Consider the following 25,450-nt stretch of genomic DNA (forward strand, 5'->3'; position numbering starts at 1 on the left):
AGATTGAATAAAAATATTCATTGAAGTTAGGGAAAAGTTTCCCATTAATTGCACCGTGCTTTGTGTTTGACCCGAAGAAGCCCAGACAGAGCTCCAGTAAAGAAAATATCTTTTTAAACACATGCATTTGACCTTGAAAACATGCAGATGAGCAGTTAAGGCATCCTGGGAAGCCCCCGTCCATGAATGTTTTTAGGACTGAGGTTTTAGAGTAGAGGTGGCAATACTTATCTTACTTTTCATATTGGAAAAATTTTTTTTGCATTTGTTTTGCAGCTAATAGAACAAGATAATTTTTCTTGTGTACTACTTAGGTATCCTTATCCCATGTTGGATGTGGGAAAGATTCAATGATAGAAATTCTGAGAATGTTTATTCCAATTACTTTTATAATAAGAAACAAAGGATGCTAAGCATGCACATGCTGTTTATTCTCTCAGCTTGAATATCTTACCGCTTCTGTTGTGTTTCATTCTTCTAGGCCTTTCTCTGAGATCTGCCTGTCGCACAGCCATACGTATTAGATGACTTTGGGACTCGTTTTACGTCAACGATGAAGGGATTATCTGGCAGCCGTAGTCACCATCACGGGGTTGCCTGTGACCCTGCATGTGACAGCCTGCCACACCACCAGGACAGGAAGCCATATTTGTTAAACCCGGTGGACCCCCACCCCGCAGACCACCCTTACTACACTCAAAGGAACTCTTTTCAGGCCGAGTGCATGGTGCCCTACAATGATCAGATTGCCAGCAGCACATTTCCCCGGAGGCATTACAGCTCCCACCATGAACTCAAGGACGAGTGTGCTCTGGTTCCCCATGGAACTGCCAACAAGACCAACCGCATTCCTGCCAACCTTTTGGACCAATTTGAGCGGCAGCTGCCTCTGAATCGGGATGGCTATCACACTCTGCAGTACAAGAGAACTGCCATGGAGCACCGCAGCGACAGCCCGGGCAGGATCCGGCATCTGGTCCATTCTGTCCAAAAGCTTTTTACCAAGTCCCATTCGCTGGAAGGACCATCCAAGGGGAGCGTCAATGGGGGGAAAGCAAGCCCGGAGGAGTCACAGACGATGAGGTATGGGAAGCGCAGCAAGAGTAAAGAAAGGCGATCAGAAGGTAAGCCCAGATCCAATGCATCGGGATGGTGGAGTTCAGATGACAACTTGGACAATGATGTTTGCATTTATCATGGTCCCAGTGGGGTCATGACCATGGGAAGATGCCCTGATCGCTCTTCTTCCCAATACTTTATGGAAGCCTATAACACTATTAGCGAACATACTGTGAAGTCCTCCAGAAGCAATAATGATGTCAAATGCTCTACCTGTGCAAACCTGCCTGTGAATTTGGACTCCCAGTTAATGAAGAAAAGCTCTTGGTCCTCTACATTAACCGTGAGCAGAGCCCGTGAAGTTTACCAGAAAGCATCAGTTAACATGGACCAGACAGTGGTGAAGGCAGAGACGTGTCAGCAGGAACGGTCATGTCAGTACCTCCAGGTACAGTGTGGAGAACTGGTTGCTGTTAACTGTGCTCTGCCTTGTCTCAGGTGTTTGTGGGGGATGGAGGTTTGCTCTGATGTCTCAAGTTTCCCCAGTGGTCACTGATCACTAAACAAGGGGTGCTGCTGCTAAAATTAAAAATATATCAGCTCTTTTTTTTTTTCTTTTTTTTTCTTTTTTTTTTTTTTTTTTTTGTCCAGAATTCAGGATTTCAAAGAAACTGTTCATTTTAGAACAGGATTTTTTTTTCAGGTGGAAAAAATAAGACCTTTATGTGTACTTTTTGAATTTATAAGGCTGTCACAGTAGGGGTATAGGGAATTTGATGTTGTAGTGCTTTCATTTAGCACTACAATGTCAATTAACTGAATGTTACCAGGATACAAATTCTTTGATTTCTGTAATTCCAATTTTGCTTTCATTTACTGCTCATTTTTTATGAAAGCTTTTGAGACCCTTTTGAGAAACTCAGGGGTACCTTAATACTTTCTCCAGCAGGAAAACAACCTACTTTTCTTTTTGCCATGGAATATAAATTCTCTTAAAACATTTATTGTAACGTGTCCAGATTTGTTTATCAAGCTATTCCTCTTTTTCATGGCTCTGAGTCAAAAATAAAAAATCAAAAGGTTGAAATTATTGCTTGTTCTGATTATACATTTTAGGAGTACATCACCTACTCCCTCACAAGCTGTTTGCAGTTAATACAGCGTCACTATTTTTCACCAGTATTGTATCTTTAAATGTCAAGAATCAGATGTCTCCTCTTGGAGCTATCATACTGCCGGTGAATGTTTGTGGCAGGAACATGGATCAGAAAAGATTAAAACTGTTTCATTCTTAGGAGAGCTGTGGATAGCTTTTATGCACTTTAAAGGAAGCACTTATGGCACATCTAAGTGTGTGTGTAAGATGGAACAACGTTGCACAGAGAAGAGAGAAGACCATGAGGAAAAAAGAGGTTTGCTAAGATGATTCGGTTTCATTTTAATGTAGTTGGACTCTTGTCTATTTGTATAGAACTGTAGCAAGTTCTCTCATATGGGTGCTTTAATGAGACAGTCAGCTTCCACATTCTGTTGTTTAAGTCAGTATGCAGAGAAAGCGTAGGACTGAGGCATCAGCATTTAAAAATTGATCTTAAAAGGTTTTATGGAGTGTCATGCAAAATAATTTTGAATACCAGCCTCTGGGATTCTAAGTCTTAAATATAAAGGAATGGATATGTATATTTTCTATTAATTGTTTAGGAGAGTGGGGTGGAGGAAGAGGGGGCAATACAAATGCTCGGCGTGTTTACAGCTCTGCGTATGGGGTGGGGAGGGAGAGGGGTTTCAAAATAGCCTCAGGTTGCAACCTTTTGAGGTTTTGTGAGTTTTTTGTGTGAATTTTGTGAGTGAGAAGAAAACATAACTTTAGGCTTGATTGCTGTGGTTACTTTGAACCCTGAGATCTTTTTGTTGGTATTTTTGTTTACTCCTTCAGCCTTCTCTTGGGTTTAGATAAAATAGCAGACAATTCAGTATGTGACCAGATGGCTAGAAAAGAGTGAAAAACTGTGCCAGCATCAGCTTTAAATGAACACCTCCACAGGGACCTTTAGATAATGTTTAACTGACAGGAATAGACTCCTGAAGTGGAATTAGAGGGCATTATCTGTGTCTGTATGAAAATATGTCCAACAATTGTCAAGGGCAAGAATAACTAAATTCTCACTTCGAGTAACTACATTCTCACTGTGTTTCCCATTCTCACTGGTAGTTTTATTTCAGTTTTCACTTAATTTTGTTTCATTCTTTCTAATTGGTTTGAAACTATTTTTAAAAATGGAGACTCTTAACCAGGTATCAGTTAGCATTGGAAGTAATATTCAAACAGAGTACAGTAGATTTGAGGAAGCAGGTCAGGATTATTCTTCTCTCTTGGCAGCTTGAAAGGTTGACAAATGCATATAGGTATTAAAAAAATCAGTCTATTTTGAATGCATCCCATTGCTTTTCTCTTCACTATATCACTTTTCTTTTTGCACTGCAAGCCCTTTGGGGCTTGGACTTTGTTCCCTTTTGAGTTTCCACAATGCCCAACACAATGGGGCACAGAATCTAATTGAGGCCTTTTTTCCATCCTGCAGTATAAATATATATTAACAGCAGAAAAGTTCTACTCTGTTAGTGGGTTGTAGAGTTACTCTGTGTATGTTATTTTCCAGGTGCCCTTCTCATTATTGTACCAAAAGGCTGGTGTCCTGTGTTAGAACAATTGGAAAGGCACAAAATGAGATGAAAGCTGCAAATCCACAACAACACTGAACAACTCTGATATTAATTTCATTATTATGACACTTCTTTGTTGCTTTCTTTAACTCACTAAATGTGAAATAGACGCTTTTATCAACTCACTTGTTATTTAAGTTTTTGTCCATGCTGCAGGACTTAAACTCTCAGGACATAAACTCTGATCCTTCAAAGAGCAGCTACTTGTTCATGCAATCTCTTCTTGTGACAGTATCTGAATTCAATGAAGGAGTGACTTATTTTCAACTCAGGGTACTCAGGATAATTTTCTTTATCCTAATGGATCTGAGTGTATCAGAGATCACCGGTGACATTGACTTCACATTTGTTTATAAGGGCTTTTATCACAAAAATATCTGCATGAATCTTCAGTGTAAAGACTTGGAAATAACAAACAATTATTTTGCTTGCTGTGATATTTTCCACTTAACTGTTCTGTGGAAGGAGTTGGCAGTACTTCGTATTACAGATGGGCTTATTTCTCATAATTTGGAATTTGGATCAAGTGCAGAGTCCTCCTGCATTGCACTGGCTTTCTTTATCCCATCAGGCTCCACTTCCAGCCCTGGTGCTGAGAAACAGTGTCCATCCTTGGAGTTCTGGAGGAGGCTTGGGTCAACACTGTGCATCCTCAGAAACAGATACTATCCTAGAATAGTCTAAAGACTGTCAAGCAAATCTTTGCCTCTTACCTGCATTTTGGCAATGGAATTGCATTTTTATCTTCTATTTCTCCTTTCAAGAGTGAGCAGCTGGATAGTAGAAAGATAATGTTCCTTTTTTGAGCTGATTTTTTCTTCAGGGAAGTGCTACTGTTCGATCCAGCTTTACAGTTGGACTACAGTGAAGGAAGGTGAGAAGGAATTGTTCATGTTTTATCAAAATGCTTCTTCAAAATGGTTTCCCTCCCTTGAAAGAAAAAATTATAAAGTGGTGGACAGCCTCTACTTCTCTGGTAGCTTCTCCTCTGGAAAAAATTGAAATTAAGCAAAGCTATCAAAGACAAAATGTAACCAGCAGTCCTTTGCTGCGAACATAGGGTCTAAATACACAGGCAGATATTTTTTGACACTCTTGTTTTCTATGAATTCATTATTTTTGGAGGTAAAGTGTATCAAATACACTGCAGAGTTTGGCTCTGATTATAGTTTCGCCATTTAATGTTCCCTGTAATTACTATTCCTGTTGTCCTTGGTTCATTTGTTAAGAGATTGAGAAAAATACAAAGAATTATGGGTTTTGTATTAATTTTCTTTTCTTCTTATGTGGGTCATTCATAAGTTTTCTTTTCATTGCAACTGATGAGACTCATCAGTTGTGTCAGACACTTGAGGCTAAGGTTGGAAATTTAAGTTCTGAAAACTGAGGTGCAGAAGGTGGGTGCAACAGTGCAGCCATTGAAGTTCTACATTAGCTTTTCTTTAGTGGGATACTGTGAGAAATACTATAAAAATACAAGCCAAGTTTCTGGGCGTAATGAGAATTTTCTGGTGCCAAAGGGTTCTTGGTTAGTACTGCGCTCAGTTTCCTGTGTGAAGGTGGCCTGTAATGTGTGCTGTTATACCAGGTGTAGTGCTAAGAAGCTCATCATCTGAATGACTTGTTTTCCAGTCTCAGGACAAACACAGTTTCTTAGGAGATACTGCTAAATCCCAGTCCCAGCCACCCTCTTTTTGTTGCCTGTGTCCATGGATGACCAAATAGACCTTAGGGTCAGGTGCTGATAAGGACCAGTAAGTGTAATGGGATCTGTTAATGTGGTATGTTACATTACAAAGCCTTTATCCTTACGACACAGCAATTTATGTTAGATCTGTTATACTGGGTTTGTCTACGCGAGTTTATCTGCATTTTCAGTTTGTGTTTTCCTCATTTATGGTGTTTGCATTTCAAATGCAACTACCATATTCAAATTAATCTTCCAGTATATCCTTGTTTTTATACACATGAAAGTTGTACTAACATCCATTAATATAGATCTTCCATTTTTCATGTATCTGATGACTTGCCTTTTCTTAGCTCATATTCCATAATACATTGTAAATTACTGAAGCACATGTTATTTCTTTCAGTTTTCCAGTCAGAACTACAAAGTACATGAGGTATAAGTTTCAAGGTTTTTTGCTGAACTCATGTGAAACATAATTCTTAATAAACTAGTGAAACAATTTGGACAAATGTAAAATACTGTCAAATGTTTTAATGTATTCTAGGTCAACTTCCAGGTAATGGAATAATCATGAAAACATTTGGAAATTCTTAAATGTTCTCAACTTTTAAAATGAACTAATATCTAATATTAATACTGAAAAAAATATTCCCAGAAAGCTAATTTATTTTGGTGTTTCAGTCGTGAGGTGGGTAATATGAATAATGGCTAAATCTAGGGAATTTGTGGAAACTATAAATAAAGCAGAAAACAGCTTATTTACAAAATGTATATTACTAAGAGATAAATACATTAAATTGGCATCTTGGTTATTTAGCCTTCCTGGAAACCCACCCAAGATATGATTGCTATACAAACGTGTAGGAGAGTGTTTCAGGATAGTCATCTTCCTCATCTTTGCAGTCCTTTAATTTAGCTAAAAAACAAAACAAACAAAGGAACCTGGATACTGTCAGCCGTGTTAGTGATCGTAATCTTGCCACTCATTTAACCTTAACAACTGGTGCGTTCTCATTTGCTTAATTGAAAGCTGTGCTGACCTTTGGTGTCTTGAGTAATGGGGGCCTCCTAAGGACAAAGAGAGCTGTTCTACAGCAATGCCAGCTGCAATTTTATCTGCCCATGTTCCTTAATTTTCTGTCCTTTAGTTTTATTGTCCTCCTGTAACTTCTCAGTATTGAATATACTGGCGCTGACCTTATTTTTTCCAGATTAATTTGAATTACTGTCAGTCCATTCTGTTAGCATCCCTAATGTATTCTAATAGTGCATCCATTAAGGAATGCAATTCTGGCAGCTGGAACCTGTTGGCATACTATTTGTAGGATTTAGCAACATACCTGGGTGAGACTACATTATATATACTGTTGTGTCAGAAATGCTTATTAAAATTATGGCTGCATATAACAGCCGGCATTTGGTATCTATTTCAGTTCGTTCATGGATAAGATTTGTTTTAGTCGTGGATCTGACTTTTTTTTCTGTAGCCTTAAATGTTTGGAGTGTTCTACTCTTATTCTTTTCAGTGGTTTCACGGGGGGGGGGGGGGGGGGGGGGGGGAGGGGGGGGGGGGGTGGAAGGAGTAAAGCAAAAAATCTTCAAGAAAGTCAAGTCCAGCAAAGAGGATAATTTCAATCTGCATCTGAGTTTGAAACCTTAACTTTTATAGTGGAAACACGTGAAGTACATGGGGAAGAAAACACTAAGCAGTGATACATATTCCTCAGTCAGTGCAAAGTAATAAGGAGTATTTCTCTTCATCCAGTTACTGGGTTGGGGTTTTGTGTTTGTTTCAAGAATGGAATTCATAGTACAGATCTTGAGTGAGGAAATACTACAGTGCCAGAGGAGTGGTTTGAGCTGGGCTAGCTGGCCACAGTTTTTATTCTGCCTTACAAATGCTCTTGTGGTTCTTGCACAGGTGAGCTTCTGTCACTACTGAATTAAGCAATAAGAACATCGATCTGTTGTATATTGTTTGTCCTTTCATCCTCTTACCCTGAAACTGTGCAATGCACTGTCTTCTTTGGGCTTCTGATAGATATGCATTTATCTCACCAAAGACTAAGCAATGTGTCATGCAGTTGGAAAAGGCATTGTGACAGTTCTGATGGGCCAGGGCTTCCAAAGACAGTCTCTGAATTGTGTCCAGGAGTCTTTTATGCAAGTAAGTTTGTGTCTAATTTTTGCTTTACTGACATAACCCAGCCTGCTCACCAGTTTGTTAGGAAATCTTTGAGGTTTCCTGGTCTGTAGCAATTCAGTTTTTAGCAGATGAGAGTTAAGAGTATGACCTTGATTTCATATCCTATGGGACACTACTGTAGAACATAGGTCACCATTTGGTGACATTTTGAGTCACTGAGAAGACACACTATGATTTTCTGAAACCAGGAAAGTTTCCTTACAGCCAAATGAAAGCTTCTTTCACAGGTGTATAGCATTGCTGTAATGCAAAGATTCATTGTGAAAGTTCAGTGATATCTGTCCACTGGCCACTAAAATGTGACAGAAGCCAACAGCCAGCAGGAGATGGCAGTTTCAGGGCATCACTTAGAGTTGCTGCCTGTGAGAACACAGCATTAGCAAAGCACCAGAGATTACTGAGTTACAGCCAGCCAAAAGAAACAGCATAAGGGCTGCTGCTCAAAATGCTCTCCCCACCACATCTGTTTTCTTCCAAGGATACAGAATCAGCTACGTGTTCTCCACCCACTAGCCAGTTTCCTGCTGTCTGCCTGGTAATGCCTGTGTGTGTAGCGAGAGAAAGGTAAAATGGCATCTCATCTAACAGTATTGCTTTGGATGCAAACCAGTCACTGTATGCAGGTGTTGAAGTGACTCACCACAAAAGAAGATATAAAGATGAAATGAGAGAATATTTCTCTATTGCTAGTCATTGAAAGTGTCCTTTCAAGGACCGGTATTCATGTTAGCAGTCATCCTGTCATCCTTAACTGGGCAAGAAACCGTATGTCATTATAACCAATGGCTTTGAATGCTTCAAGGGTACTGCAAAAGATGAGAATGAATGTCTGCCATCTGCCACTGGAGAATATCATCCATGAGTATCATTGAAGCAGTTCTAGTTTGAGATCCTGGCCAAGAGCCCTGATCTGTGACCTTCAGTTATGTTTACCTCAGCTAATGGATGTGGCAGTTGCTGTTTGGCTTCCTTTCTGCAGAAGGTGTTTAAGGGTGGCAAACTTGAAAGGCAGTGGCTGGAATCATTGTATTGGTATGTCCCTCTTCACGGTTGGTTGGATTTTTATACATAAAGCAGAAGGATAAAATTTACCTGGAATCAAGACATGGTAGTTTCATTTAGAAGACACGCATTCCTCTTCATAAAATGGAATGTGAATCAGATTGACAAACCAGTGCTCAAGACACCTTTTGGTGAATGAACATTGTAAACTGGAGTGGTTCTTGAAGAATTTTGTCTGTTGGCTGACTCTCAGAATTCATACTGGTTTAGAAGACTTTCCAAACTACTCTTATGTGAAGGAAGATTGCAGTTCTTCACCCTGTTTGTTCAGGTTTGATGGAAGGGGTGGGCACAGCATGGAGGAAGTAATGCTACATCTTGGAGAGGTCTTTGTTCTGGTGTTAATTCCCCTCTTGTAAAAAAATATGGAGATAAGTTAGCTAAATTAAATTAATTTATAGTAGAACTCTGGGTTCCTACAATGATTGGTCAAATAGTGCAAGCTAAAGCAAATGTTGCTGCAGATACTGAGCATATTAAATTTGTCCTAAATAAAGGCAACCTTCCTAACTGCCTTTTTGAGAACACTTGAGGCTTATTAAACATATATGTTTCTTTCTGCTTTCTAAGGTTTCCTCTTTTTTTGCATACTTCAATGATTCCTAACATATGCACATTGGTATAAAGAAATGCTACTCATCCTTATTGGTCTGATTAATTCAATATTCATGAGTGCTAGGAATAGGATCAGTAAGTGGAAGATGGCAATTGGAACTTCCTTTACAGCGTGCAGAAGAGGCATAATAATGGCTAAGACCAAATTGCATGGGTTTGAAAAATCTGCACTGAGCAGTCATTAGGCATTGTTCTTCAGTTGTGTGATTTCATTTCATTAGGTATTTGCATACTAATAGAAAGCTAAAGTTACAAGTCTGCTGCTGTGAGCGATGGTTAGCCACTCCTTCCAGTCCTTTTGTTTACTTCTGTAGTCATCCACATTGCTTTGGCAAAGCACAGGGAGAAGCTTTAATGATTTCAGCTGCAATAAACCAAAGCAAACTAGAGATCAATAATGAACTTAATTTGCTATAGAGACAGTCTCTTTGCTATTTCATCCAGTGAGGTAAGTTAATAACTATTTGGGGAAAAAAAGAAAAAAAAGAAGGAAATTAGATATTCTAATTTAATTATTTAGAAATTGTTTAAAATGTTTTCTTTACCTTTGTCATTATAGTCTGGGATTATTTCACATACTACAACATGTGAGCTTATGAAGTAAATGTTTGAAAACTGTGGGGCCAGTATACCTGTTAATTTAGTTTATTTGGGGTCCTAGACTATCTATTAAAAAATCCAGTTCCTTCATATTAAAAAATGCACTAAAGGAAATGACAAGTCAGTACAACCTGGCTAATGACAAAGTGTGAACACTTGCAGAGCAACATAAATTTAGTTAAAGATTGGGACAGGTAATCTATACGCTAAATGATGCTGGATCCAGGTGAGATATTGGCTAGTAGCAGTACTTCATCTTTATAGTCTGCTCTGTTTATAAAAGAATGTTGTATCAGCCATTTAATCAAAAGAAATAAACTGTTGTCAGGCTTAGTGTTCATGCATGTAACAATTTATTTCCAGGGGTTTGCTGAAGTTTTAAGTTTCAGTAAGCTGCATGGCTCAGAGGCCTTTGCTGAATATTTTTTATGTCTATTCAAGTAATAATGGTGTTCTGTTTTACTATGCTTTTCGTATATGTGAAGTACACTCTTGATTTTTAGGCTTGTAAAGATTTGTACATGAGCTTAAAGATCACTTAGAGAATGAAATGTTTCCAAGATCATTATTACTTTGATAGTGTGATTAATAATAGTTCTATTTTAATAGAAACAATTATGTTCATTGTTAGATTTGAGTTTAGCTCTTCTCTGTTCTTCATGAGAGCAAAAACAATCATGCAAGTGATGTTCCCTCTTGATATTCTGATACTGGAAAAATGGTATTGCCAAGGTAATTGGATAATATGATTTTCTTAAAAGCATAAAACAGCTTTATCTCAAGTATGTCAATCTTAATCCCATTAATCCTCTAAGGCAGCAGATACTGTGCATTTGCACTTGTGTGCAGTGTAGTATGTGACCTTGCAAGGCATAATATAGGCCATTCAAACAAAGTAAGAGCCTGTGGGAAAATCTGTGCAGACCCCCTGACTGAGGTAAAATAAGAAAGCTGGAGGTTCACATAGACACTTCTCCCAGCATTTTTTCCAGACTAGCAGAAGAAATCACACTACAGGATGTGTGGTACCATATGTGTAGAAACAGAATGTATGAAATAATCTGACGATTTTATTTTTGCAGGTTTTATTTTGGAGAGGGCTTTATCTTTTACTTTCTTCTCATGATATGAAACACTTTGTTGCGACAGTAAACTGCACTGTCGCATGAGCTGTTACAGCCATGTCTGTTACAGCCAATACTTTTTAGGCACCAAAAAAGCACTCTGAAAATCAGGTCACTTCTTTTAGTAGGTATTGCTTGAGGTATTTGACTATAGGCACAGCAGTATTAAAATGCTGACATTATTTTATCTGCCTGAAATGAAAGGAAATGCTGAGCTTTAAGGGTTGTTTGTCCTACTCAAATAATACACAGGCAGAAACCCTTTCATAAAAAGTATTACAATTGTTAATAGCCAAGGCAGAACTTGAAAATTGTTTCTTTACCCTGCAAATGCTCTTTATCAGTTACACGATGCCTTACAGTTTTCTCCTACACCAAATTCTGAAATTAGGGTTTCTTGCTCTTGTGAATATGAGATAAGAAAAAAGAAGAAATAAGATAAAGGTGAGCTGGATCCAAATTTTTTCCTACAAATTCGCTAATATACAGAAACATTACTGTAAACAAACAAACAATTAAAAGTAAAAACAAGATTTAAAGAAAAACAAACCTGACTTAAACACCTGCACAAAATCCCCATGGTCAAACTGTTTAACTAAAATAGCTTTTAAATCGAATATCCATTGCATTCTTTTATTGCAGCTTTATCTAGGCAAGTAAAGTAGTTTGTGCAAACACTCTGACTTCCTCAATGTGTTCTGTGAATTTGGAAGCGTATCTGGGTTGGTATTTTAGGCTGTTCTCTAAATCTGGATGGCTTTTTAACCACAGCCATCCTTTTCTCTTTGATGCATACAGGGTTTACCCTTAAACCCATAATATGGAAATGGAAGTTGGGTCACTTTTGTATTATTTCCTTTGGTTTTGTGCATGCAGGTGACTTCCAATACCCAAACCAGCCAGTGGGTTTGTGGCACTCACTGAGACTGCTTTGCCCTGGTCTCTGTGTGAACATCTCATCTTGCTTTCTCTGAAACTAGTGTTTTTGAAAAAGTGGAAAAGCTGCTAAAAAGGTAGTGGTTGTTTTTCAGTGATTGCTCACTTCACTGATATGAGCAGAGCTCAAACTGGAAACTTCCAATCACATCGTACAAATTGAGGGACCAGAGCAGTGCATTCAAACCTCAGCATGGTACACAGGGTTTGCATGTGTACATAGAAAGTTTTGGGGTAAATCCATTGCAACCAGCATTCAAAACCTGGCCTATTGTATCTAAATAATTTTGAGAATCTTTGGGATAAAAGGTCTTGTACTTATACGTGGGGTTATTGATAACAGAAGTCAATAATTCCAAAGTAAGTTTTTCCACACTTATCACTCACTTGTATTGCTCCTATAAACTATGGCATTAAATTTAACAGTGTTATCTATGACTTAATAAAACTACAAGTGTTCAGCTTGCCTGAATTATGGGCACTGTATGAACATTGTAACTTTTTCTCCCCTGACTTTTTCTCTGTTAAAGACACCAACCTTAACAATATACTAATATACTTTATTTAGTGCATTAAGGATTAATTCACTAATTTATCTTAATGAGAAAAAGCAAAGATCTTCAATTAAAGCATAATGAATAAAATATTAAACAGATCAAAGTGCATATCCTCTAAGAATTACCAGATTCTCTATATACTCTGACTTCGATATCTAATAGCTGCCTAAAAACTGATTGGAAATACACCATTACAGATTTTAAACTTCTGACTGAAGTCTGAGCATGTCATCAAAATGCCAGCAGAGCTTGATTTTACTAAACTTATCTTAAATTCTTTTTTGTATGAGTGATTTGAGAAATCAAAATTTTACAGTGACAAGCAGAAGCTGTAGGTTCCAAAATGTATGTGAGAGGTGGTATGAATATAGATTGTATACTCACTGTTTGATGATGTTCTAGGCCTAGAACTAATGCAAGAATAAGACCTGAAAAAAATTTTATACTCTATCTGTCATAAGTGGCTAAGGGAGGAGTGTAAAATGTTCTGTACTCTTCTATATCAAAAATCAAAACCTCTGATGGGTGTTACCTTCATTTGAAAGCATCATCTTTCCAGATCTGGTCCAGGCATAAACTTAGAAGTCGCAGAATAGAAATATTGCTCTGCTTTCTTTTTTTTTTTTTAATGTCGAAAAATACTAGAGCTGTTCATTTAGTCCTGTTCTTCCAGTAGATTCTGTTAGTACTTAGTACTCTTAGTCTTAGTTAAAGCTTTACCCTATCCTAAAAGAAAATTTCAGGTGGTTTTAGGTGTATTTATTCAGTACTATTCTATAGATGCACAATTCTGCATGTCATCATTCAATAAGAAAACTGGAGTTAGAACTATATTTCTGCTTTAATGAACTTAGATTCTTGGAGCCCAGGAAAATAAATTCAAAAATAAACAAAACAAACAAACAAACCCCCCTCCTCCCCTCCCCAAAACCCCGAAATCCACAACAACAAACTTTGCATGCTGCTGGAAGAATTGTAGAGCCATTAACTTAAGGATATGTAAAGACAACATGGAAATTTACTTTAAAAAGGCACTTAAATTCTTTACAAAGGAAAGAATTAGTTAAATAAAACATGGAGAAATTGAGAATGACTAAGTCCTGAGAAGGGAGACTGGGTCTTAAGAAAGAATATTGATAAAGGGGAAACCTAGAGTAGATATCCAGGATTAACTCTTCAGTTCTTTGAGGAAAATACTGAAGCTCCAAGAGAGTTTCAAGGCTGGACTTGACCAAGAGAGAATGGAGAGAACAGAACACAAGAGGAAAGAAGGACTGTTTGAGTCTGTCAGTTTAAGGAAGGCCCTAAATAATCATATCAGGAGTAGGAAAAAAAAAATCAATGAAAGAAGAAGGTTGGCAAGGTCTTGGGTTTTGAAATTGTCAGGAAACAAAGCAAAGACATAGGTTGTGAATAGTTTAGTTAATAAAATTAATATAGTTAATTAATTATAACTAGTAACAAGCCTATATGGGCTTAGGACCATTAAATATCTCTGTTCCTTTGTATACCACAGTGGTATACAAAGTGGCATACAAAAATAAACAGTTGCAGTTTATAGCAGTATAGATTGATAAAAGGCCATTAAAAAGGCCATAAAAATTTATTTGTATTAACAGTAACATTTGAAAGGCCTTACAGCCTCTGGACTTAGACTTCTGTTTGTAGTGGGAATCAACAGCTAAGCCGTTAGCAAGCATTCCAATGTTTTAGTTTTGGTTGTCTAAATAAGCTGGCACATAAATGCTCTGGCTGAAATCTGCAATGGGAATCACAAGATCCTCAGCAGAAGGTAAATGCTGATGAAGAACAAACTTCCCGTAGAAAAGATTATTCTAGTAGGTGAGAGTATTTGTAAGTTGCAAGACAAATTTAGTAACCTAGATTCGTGCCTCCTTATTTAATGTGGCTTGTAAGGTTTTCTGAGCATTATAGCTGTGGCTGGTTTATAGAATTGATTCACTGAGAGGAATCAGAGAAGCAGCAAACTAAAAAATGACAACTACTTGTATTTAAGCCTACCACAAAATGAGTTTAACTAAACCTCTTTTGCAGGTTCACCTTTAGATAAAAATGGTGTTTCTGCAAAATAGCTTCAAAGGTCCTGCTCCACTTCATGTTTTTTCTGCGGTTACAGGAAAGAGAAGGATGTTGGTTTATGTGGTCAGAAGCCACAGGAGCAGAGGAAGGGAGACAGTGGGTGGGCAAGAGCACTCCGCTCTTGGACTGTCCTTCGTTATGTCTCAAAATCTCATGAATGCACATTCCCACCATTCCAGATTTCCAGTACAAAGAAGGGACAGCACTGACTTCAGATCAAGAGAAATAATGCACATCATTAAGAAGAAGAAGAAAAAGAAGGGAATAAAGAGTTGTATGACTCAGGCACTCAGACTAACAGAATTCAAAAGGAGGCACACTGCAAGCTGCGGGTGTGCAGTTGCACCAATTAAGCTATAGAAGCGTTAGTAGTAAAATTTCACACTTGCAAACCTACTTTTGTGATGATTAGTACATAGCTTCACTAATCTGAAATGTATCTTGAGCCGAAATCATCCTGGTGAGCATTCCTATGTACACTCTGTCAGAAAACATTGTCATATAGAGATTTGTATTTCAGTTTTTGTGCCTCCCCAAAGATGTTCAATATGTTGAGCTGAACCAAACATACCCTGATCTGGTTTATAAATGCTTTGAATGAAAATAGCTAAAAAAACCAGATTTATCCAGCCCAGTATTAAACCTAACCAAGGCTTCTGTGTCAGCATGTTTGCTAGAAACTTCCCAGATAAGTAATAGAAAATAGCAAAGAACTCCAGAGATGCTTGTGACTATGCAGAGTGAGAAGTGGGCCCCCATTCCAACAGCAACCCATGGTCAAATGGGATTGAGAACAGGCCTTTGACCATCAGAGTTTTTGTTATGGCTCTGTTGTGGCTTACCAATAACACCTGGGAGGAGCATACTAATAAGAGAATTGTGTTTATCACCTCAGGTTCCTCAAGATGAATGGACTGGCTACACTCCCCGAGGAAAAGATGACGAGATTCCGTGCCGCCGAATGCGTAGTGGAAGTTACATCAAAGCCATGGGGGACGATGACAGTGGAGACTCGGACACAAGTCCAAAGCCATCTCCAAAGATTGCTGCACGGAGAGAGAGTTATCTCAAGGCCACCCAGCCATCCCTTACAGAGCTTACCACCCTCAAGTAAGTCCATGTTCTACCACATACAGCTCTCCACTAACACATGCATCTTCTACGTTTGTTTCTTCTCTTTACATTTTCTATGTTTTCTATTGGTTTCTTCTCTTTAGTGCTAGCTGCTGGTTCAGGAAAGTATTTGAACAAATGTGCTCAAGCATGCTTATTTTTGCATGGGTTTCTTTCTGAGCAAGAGTAAATATAGGAATGTTTCAGAATGTTATTCTGAAAAGGGACCTGCGCTATGAATTTGCAAAGTATTTTAACCTGTTAGTGTTAAGTGAGCATCCAGTTATGTACAGTAGGTCTGCTCTTTGAATGCTTTGCTAAATTACAGCTTTGGCCTGCAAAAGCTTTGCATAACTGTGTATTTATATATACTCAACATGTGAAATTAGCCCTAAGATAGTCTTTGCAACTCCAGAGAGCACCTGAGATTTAATTCAAAAGAACTAAGCCCATCTGAAAGTAGACAAACCCATGTTTTCTGCTCAGAATTGCACGGTATTTTGTGGAAAACCAAAAATTGATTTTTTAAAATTGTTTGTGAAAGCTTTATTTAAAAAGAGTCATGATTTTATGGTTTTCAAATGTCACTATTTGTTTTTCCTATATTTATGTTTTAAAAAGCCACCCAAATTCTCAGGAAAATTGTACAAATGGACAATTTTGTATTAGTGTTTTATTTTAATTGATTCTAAAATGGAAAGGTCCCTTAAAGCAAGAAAATAAATTATGTCCATAAAAGAAAATAGTGTGGGTTTAAAATCAACAACAATTCTGTCTGTCTTTAACACAATTCTTAACTATAATAGTGAATCGTAGTTCACTGGACCAAAAAAAACCAATTTTAGTATAACTTGCCTAAGGCTGTAGCTTTAAAATGGGGAGAAAAAAAAATTAAAAGGATCTCTATCTCTTCTAGTATCCATGATCAGTGACAAAAGACTCCTTCTGCATTTCCCTTATTAATTTCTTCTCCTTCCTTGTCCTCCTCTGCCCCATTTTTTCCCAGAGATCTTATCTGAAAAACAGATTTTAGAGAAAAGCATTTGATCCTTGTTAAGAATGTCATGCTCTTGACATCAGTGATGACTAGACCAGCAGAAAAAAGAAAGCTTACTGCAGCTCCCCGTAGCAGCCTGCCTGACTTTGTCTCAAGGGAAGCCAGGGATTGCTTCTTCTCTGTCTTTCCATTAGTGTCCAAAGGAGAAAGCAATCTCATTTTCTGCAGGGATTTTCATAATGTAGCTGGCCCTTGCTCAAGGGATCTAGTGATTCCTTTCATCATCCAGAAGACTTTACTACATCCTTTCCTGAGCCAAAACTCCTCCTGTGAGATCAGTTATTGCAACCTCTGCAAGGTGAAGATGAATGTTATTTACCACCACAAACTCCATCCAGCCATGCTTCATGCATGGACACACTTTCAGGCATGGAGCTTATTCTTTTTGAGTTTTTAGGAGCATGCTTTCCAGAGTTCCATAGCATATGTGAAGCACTATGCATCACAATGAGTGTATTTGCTCTTGGTCATTTCTGTTCTCTGTAGATACAGGATTTGCAAAAGAATAGAGATTTATGAAAAATCAAAAGTCCTGCATGTCACTGTTCACCCACAGAGGATGTTAGACCAGAGGTGCCAGGCAGCAGAAGCTTTTAGCTTTCAAGTCATTGTAATTCAGCAAAGTGCTTGTATAAATACTTAATTTCCCATGTTTTTTAATCCCTTCCTATTCGGGAAAGCTTTTAGGAATGTGCCTAATTTTAAGCTGCACTCTGTAAAATTCACATAAGTTTAGGAGCTGTGCAGAAGTAGGACATAAATCATAGGGTAGAAGAAGGAAGGGAAAATGGTAAATGGTAGTAAAACAAAAAAGAGGAGGAAGCATGAAATAACTTTTCTTTTTCAATGACTTTTCATCATAAACTGGGATGAAATAGAATTATTTATTTTAATCTATGCTGATATTTTAAAGAAATATCTCTTCCTGGGAAACCTTTCACTTTCAGAGACAATTTGTATAATACATAATTATGCAGTGCTTTCATTCCTTTCTGCTGAACATGATAATTTCTGGGGGTTTTATGAGAAACAGCTGAGTACTTGGTCTGGGAATTGAAGTCTTCTGTTAAGCTAGGTCTTTGTTTCCAGAATTCTTCATACTTTACTTAATAGTGTGACTTGACCTTCACAATGACATTAGTTTTTCATCCTGATTACTGTGAGAGTTGTGGTAGAGTTTCTGCAGGTGTGTAGGACAGAGACTTAACTAGGGTCCCTAACTCACTGAATATAGGTCATCAGGCAATTGTGTGATGTGTGGTAACAAGTTATTTCCTTGGCTTGCTGTTGACTTGGGTTCAATTTGCACCTGAATAAGAGCTTTGTGGAAATGAGCCAAAGGCTGCTCTAGGCAGCAGGCAGCCTTTTACTGTCACTAGTGGACCTTCTAGTTGACCTCTCAGGGTATTATTAACAGCCTAAAGCTGAGTGGTATTTCGCTCCTTTAATTATGGGGGTTTTCTGCCAATGAAGAACAAAGCACGCTGTGAGAGCAGTGTTTCTACAGCAGTAATTGTCAGGGATCTTCCTGATGCACTTCTTTCTGCTACTCCCTTTCTCAGTTTGCTGTATGCAGTCTCTAGTTGGCTGCACTTTCATCTCTGGCAGAGCAAACAAGTTAAAAACATGTTCCCTTTTGCTTTCACTGTTGTTTTTGAAGGGATTTTTCATCTTTTGGGACTTTTCCTCTCTGACTCCTTTAAGTCTAATATTGGTCTCACAACCCACACTGTTCCTCCCACCTACCTACCTACCACCGTTCATGTGCCTACGCTTCTAAGAAAGTATTTTCATTGTTACCAATGTTTCTTTTTATACAAGGAATAACCTTTGAACAGCACAACTGTGTCATATCTCCTTTACATAATACAAATTTATTTCCCTAGTTCTGCCGAGGATTTTTTCCTTGCTATACCGTACAATCTTCCTCCTACAATTTTCCTCCATTGCCATGGTTTCCATGTGGTTACAGCACATGTGTCAAATGCTGTGGTACCATTCTGGATAAAGCACAGCTTGCTGTGATTTTGAAATACACACCTCCGCTGCTGCATTCTCATTATCCTATCAGGAAGTAAGCAGATTTTTTTTCCTCTGTCTTTGCTGGCAGTATGCTCTTGGTGTTTAAGCTTTTACTGCCTAGATAAACTGATTCACCTGGAAAAAAAAAAGGTGGTGTTTTCTTGCCATTCCCGAAAAGCGGGAAAATCTTTCACTTATAAGTAGGTTGAAAATAGACTGGTTAGCAAACTTCTAAAGAAGGTGCAGGTGACAGGTAAGTGACAATTCTGTTACAGCTGAGCTTGAATCAGGACAAATTCCTTCACTATGTATATGTACCTTGTTTATGTTTAGCATGGTTTAGTTGGGAAAAAAAGTATGCAATTACATTGCTGTCCCCACGCCAACCTGTCACCTCCAGCTCCCAGTAACTTTTAAATCCATTGGCCAACTAAAAACAAGCTTGCTAGAGAGACTGGAATCTGAAAGATGTGAAGTTCCAGAAAACTTTATCAAGATCCGTAGCTGTATAAGGCAAAGAAGGATCTGCAGCCATCGCTTTTGTTCTTTTGAAGGACTATGGGCAAAGAAGCTGGTGGGTCAGCACAAAGAATAACATGATGGGAGCATTTTCCCAGCCTAAAAGATAAGGAATATGGAAGGGACTGGAAAACTCTGTTGAGGACAAGAGGTCTGAAAGATGGTTCCTGTCACAGAGGTTTTCTACTTCATTTTCTCCCTTTCCTCTTCTCCACTGCAGGCACATTCACTGCTTAAAATACAGATTCAGATTATGCTTCTTAACTCATTAGTGCTGCTATTGTGGGGACTTCATCCACTTGAACCTGTTATTTGGGGTTTTTTTTGTTTCTTTGTTTGGAGGGGGTTTTTACAACATATTACAGAACTTAATGGTAATTTATTTGTAGCCATAGATTTTGGGTTAAATACAGTTGCAGTATTTTGCTTTTGAACTCATATTTGATCATAAACATTTTTCTGAGACAAGTTGTACTCTGTGATCACTACTGAATTGAAAATTTTAATGATCTTGATACTTTGTAGATGCATTTGTAGAAGTTATGTAAAAAGGATAGAAGAACAGAATTGAGGTTTTTTCTTAGTAAATCTTTTTTTTCAAGTATTTTACTAGGCATGTGATGTTTTCCAGTCAACTGTGATTAGGAGAAATTCAATTATAAACACCAAAACCACTTTTTAATCCACACCAAGTTTCACCACTGATGATAAAGAGTGAATGTGAGGCTATAAGCATTAGGCTTTTCTCCTTTTTATCCCATGGTAAAGAATTTTTCTATATAACTTCCATCATAGCTGCATCTATTCCTATGCGTAGATGAGTGATGCTTAGAATAAACCAAACAATTCCTAACTTTAAAGTTTATCAGAGACATTGCAAAAATAATAGCTCAAAATAGGGGCATGTTATTTGTTTACACCCACACTTATAATTTTATGTGTTAATACAAACAGCGTAAGTACTTTCTACTTGTATGTTTATGGGAATCTGGAGATTAAATTGTTTTGAAAAGCAAATCACAATAAATGATCAAGCTCAGTTAAGTGGTGGAATCTGTTAGCAAGCTTAGTAGCAGTGACAAAAGCAAGAAGAAAGAGGTGTATCTGATTTATACTCAACTGAACTCAAACTTCTACATCACCTTACTGAAAACTCATCAAGTCACTTCCTGGAGGACAAACCATCAAGCCGGAGTCAACCTACATTACTAACCAAATCTTGACAGAGTTGCAGCACCAACTGTGCTAGGATGACTTGGAAGGAAAATCAAACCACTCCATTGTTACTTAGTATAAGACATATTTCAAGATAGGAAATCCCCTGGTCCTTGTAAATTGTAATTTCCTGAGGGAAATTATAATGGTTGTATGGATAATTTTAGCCTGAAACAGTGCCCAGGCTGTTGTGTCATTCAAGCAAACTGAAGCTGATGTCCTTAGACTACTCTTTACCATACGGTGCATCATAAATCCTTAGGTATAAAAACCATCCCAGTCTTGGGAATGAGTGCCTATTTACTTTGAGGTGTTTCTGTATTGCTATTATATACTCCAAAATATCCAGAAAAAAAAGGCATCATATAAACAAAAGCACACTTCTTTTTTTTGTTTCTTTTTCTTCTTTTTTTTTCTTTTCTTTTTTAATTGAGGTGGTGTCCTCATTCTGCTAAAGTCATCTGACCCAGATCACAGACGGGGGAAGGGAGAGGTGGTGCAACACCACATTTTCATTATGGTGAATATTTTTAGACACATGCAGGGAAGCTTGTTAATTTTCTTTCTTGCTGAGTGACTTCCAATTAGGAAACAATGACTTTGCTAATTAGTACAAAAGGAATAAATCTGATTAATCTTTTACTAGTGTTTTACAGTATGTTTTCAGTATAGTTGGTGTAATTGTTTCATGTTGCAGTCTCTTTCATTTTTATCAAACCTGTAGCTAGCAAAGGAATTTTTTCCATGTTCCTTGAGGTGTGTTTTGTTTCTTTTTTTGAACAGGGAGTTTTTAAAATTTTGCAGTAAAGAGAAAGAGAAGCATCTCCTTGAGTTTTGGACAGGCAGCCTAAGGAATAGTATTCTGGAACTATTGCTGGCCTAGGCAGTAACTTTCCCAGCTCACATTCACTGATGCATGATCTATTACTTTTTATTCATACTATTGCAATCCATTTTCTCTTCTCTCTGAAACTAGGGAGAAGCTGTTGGACACATTTCTCACTTTGCAGGCTTGTGTGTCAGGTATGATTAAGTTCAGTGAATAATTTAGAAGTCAGAAAAAAATTTGAAAGGCAAGACAATGAAAAATTATTTATTTTGAGGTAGTAGGTGGTCATACTTCTGCAGCCAATGGTTTCCTTATGGCAGCTGACATCTGTTTTGTGTATATGATATTTAAGGAGGAGAGGATATTGATTTGTTGGAGGAACTTGAAGCTTTTAATGAACAGTTTCTAGTGATGGATTTATAAAGCACATTCAGTCAGTTAAGGCTTAGTATCACTGACAAGCATGAGAGAAATCTTGTGCCCCATGGCTGGTTCCCTTCAAGGTTTTGTGTCCTCCATACACAGAAGTATGGATGCCTTTACAGCACAGAAATGAACCCACAATCATCTGTGGAGACAGGACATCCCTGTTTCGTTGCACAGGACATGGTTAGGATAAACACTCCTCCTCTCTACTTCTGTGGTGATCCCCACCAGTTTATCTCGCAATGAAACTGAGATTCCCTAGGTATTACAGTCTCACTGGTAGCAGTCATTGCTTATCACACTGTAAAACTTAACTTTCTGTTAGTCCACACCTAGCTACATATGCTCTGTTATGTCAGTGTTACCACATTGGTATAAATATTATTTCTTGTTTCTCTAAGATGAGAAGTGAAAATTTTGTTGTAATCTGTGACGTATTCTATTGTTGTTGTCCCACTTGTACTTTTACCTTTGCTTGCTGAAATTTGAGGCAATCATACTGTTACAATAAACTTACATGAGAATGTCCATAGAACCATAGAATGGTTTGGATTAGACAGGACTTTAAAGATCATTAAGTTCCAACCCACCCGCCATGGGCAGGGACACCTTTCACTAGACCAGGTTGCTCAAAGCCCTGTCCAACCTGGCCTTAAACACTTCCAGGAATGTGACATCCACAACTTCTCTGGGCCATCTCTTCCTGTGTCTCACCACAGGCAGAGTTAAGAATTTCTTCCTAATCTAAATTTGATTTTTTTCAGTTTGAAGCCATTCCCCCTTGTCCTATCACTACATGCTCTGGTAAAAAGTCCCTCTCCAGCTCTCTTGTAGGCCCCCTTTAGGTACTGAAAGGCTGCGATAAGGTCACCCCAGAGCCTTCTCTTCTCCAGGCATAAACATTGACAAAGAAAAGAAAAAGCCTATAACTTTTCTAGGCAAAATATGATTTTTTGGCAATACTATAGAACAATTTTGGAAGTCAGTAATCTGTGAAAGAAAAGCAGCAACCTCATTTAGATGATTGTCTTACTTGCAGACACAAAAATCCTTGTCCTGTATCTAGTCATCTGCTTCACTTGTACACAAGATTTAGCTTCATATGGAACATAGCTACAGATGAAAGTTAAGACTTCCAACATCTTATCTTCTCTCAATTAAATCTAGAAACATTTATGCATTTTACAGCAAATGATGTTGAAGGTAAGACTGTTATCACTTAAAAAGCAAAGCCTATCACTGTACTTCATGTATCAAATGGGTATATTTCTAGGGCTTGTGTTAAGAAGCACAGTTATAATTGCTGAACCAAAATGTGTTTTTGAGCCATCTCTTTTAGTGTATAGTCTTTACAGAGCCAACATGTGTGTTTACATGCAAAACTGATCTTCTTTATTTTTAGCCCTACTTCTTCCCACATACTTAAAATGCTGCCTCAAGAAAGGGAGTTAATAATGTCCAGTGGAGACAAGAAAAAAAAATACTGCCTAAGACTGCAAGGGCATACACAACCTATATGTTATGAGAATTTTCCTAGCAGTAATGATAGTTAGGCGTGGGAGTGAATTGCCAAAAGACATCACACCACTGGATGTTTTCAAGAAAAGGGTAAAAAAAGACTGTCAGGACAAATTTAGGTATCACTGATCCTGCTTTAGGGTGGAAGGAGGGACCGAATGACCTCTTGAAGATCCCTCCAGACCTATCTTTTTTTATTCTCTATCTGTCTTTCTCAGGCTATTGAATATACCCACTATCACTGTTCTTAATTCCTTTTCTTAGCTTACTTTTTAAATATAAAAATAAAGCTCTCATCAGGACCAAATTATTCCTGAAGGCCTGCTGTTGAACAGTAAATTTAGATATCCCACCCACAGCAGTGCTGTGCAGTTCTTTCATGTTCTTTAAATGTTATTTCATTGCTAGGGATTTGAAATCATGTTCCCACTGCTGCCAGCCATACCATGCTTGACCCTTGGTATGTGATCTTGTACTATCTGGTTTAGTTTGCTAAGGGGAGCTGAGTTGATGTATTGAATCTGCCATGCAGAAAATTCACAGGCGTAAAATGAGATGTGCGTTTGCAAAAAAAAAAATCAGTCTGGAGTCCTTAATATTCTACATAACAAGACAAGCAAACAGGCAACAATAATTAAGTTAATTATTCATAATGATTTTCTATTCTGATCAGCTAGAAGTGCAATCTTTTCTCACTGTGAAATGGCGGAGCCCTTTCGTATTAAAAATGGAAAAAGTTAAAATAATGTATATTGCTTTAGTTTTGATGTGAAAGTACAAGACAAACAGTGTTTCTGCTGACATGCTTTGGAATCTTCTGTTAATTTGCATCATATTAGTATGAGACAAAGAGAGATGAAAATGAAGACTTTTTCTGCTCTTACAAATAAAAGATACTATCTAAGTCATGTGATACCCAGTTATTTGTTTCTTCTATTTTCCAGGATTGTATTACTGCTAAAATAGAGCAACTTTCAGCTTAATTTAGTAATTCTCTGCTGGCTTGGGTGCAGGGTGAAGAGTGGGAGCATGGGGCAGCAAAGAAAGTATATGGCCCCTATAATACGTGCAACATCAAATACCACTCTGCTCCCTGTGACACGTGTGAATGAAAGTTCATCTAAAGAGACTTGACTTTAAAATCTCCTCTCCTCCTAATGAAGTTATAAATCTTTTCAGGAGTGGAGAAATGAGGGGAAATCCTTAAAGGCATTTTTACATTGTACCTGCTTTGTTACCCATTGTGCACCACACAGGCAGAGAACCATCATACAATCATTGTTTAATTCGCTGGCGTGAAAAAAAATTGTTGAAAGCACCTTTGCAGCAGCTACTGAATTCTTGTGAGAGATTTCTGTGGTTCCATCTGCAGCTGAACTTCACAGCAATTTCCCATTCCCCTCCAGAAGGGATGTGCTACCTGACCAGCCTGCACCCCAGCTGACCAGCAGCTTTGCCTCCAGCAAGCCCAGTGACTGCAGAAAGCACTAACTGGTTTTGTCATCCCCAAATGCCAGCAGCCACATCCACAGCACCCAAATCCTTCTCATTCTTCAAGTGATGTTGGGCTGGCAGACATGCTTGAGCTGTATCTGTGCAGCTCTGCACTGTGACAGTGATGTATCATGCTGAAGGTAATCTCAGGAGATTTCTGGACTAGTATGTAAATCTCTCCTGTTTTATATATGACAATTGCTATAGCAAATCTGTGCTAAGCCTTCATTACCCTATGCTTGAAAGCAAACCTTGAGTAACTACTTTTGGGAGGTAGTTCTCCTTGGGTTAGTCCTAAAAATATTCAGTTAGTATTTATTACTTTATCACACCAAAATAGTTATGATATAGACATTTACTAAAACTCTCTCACAATGATCAGTATCTAGTACTGTCTGCATAAAAAAAATTGGAAGATGTACTATAATGCCAAATAATATAAGGTTCTTATTTCATTTATTACTTCTCCTGTTTCTTTTACAAAGCTTAAAACTGCTACTTTGTTTTTATTGCATGTAAAGAAATAGTTTAGTTCTGAACTTTGCATAAATCTCAAAAATAAGGATAAATACATAATGCAGAAA

The 25,450-nt window shown here is 37.9% G+C and overlaps 1 protein-coding gene across 2 annotated transcripts in view; it reads left to right on the forward strand.

Moving 5' to 3' along the window:
* Window positions 1-553: 553 nt before the first annotated feature.
* DLGAP1 (DLG associated protein 1) overlaps window positions 554-25,450 on the forward strand; it is a gene marked incomplete at its 5' end in the record, with an annotated part of 135,124 nt that continues 110,227 nt past the window's right edge. For both annotated transcript variants that reach the window (XM_082296477.1, XM_082296478.1), the window contains 2 exons: window positions 554-1,507; window positions 15,569-15,783. In XM_082296477.1, coding sequence (XP_082152603.1) covers window positions 554-1,507; window positions 15,569-15,783 — 1,169 coding nt within the window. The remainder of the gene's footprint in view (window positions 1,508-15,568; window positions 15,784-25,450) is intronic.

This window comes from Coloeus monedula (genome assembly GCF_965178545.1).
Source record: "Coloeus monedula genome assembly, chromosome: 1".
NCBI classification, from domain to species: domain Eukaryota; kingdom Metazoa; phylum Chordata; class Aves; order Passeriformes; family Corvidae; genus Coloeus; species Coloeus monedula.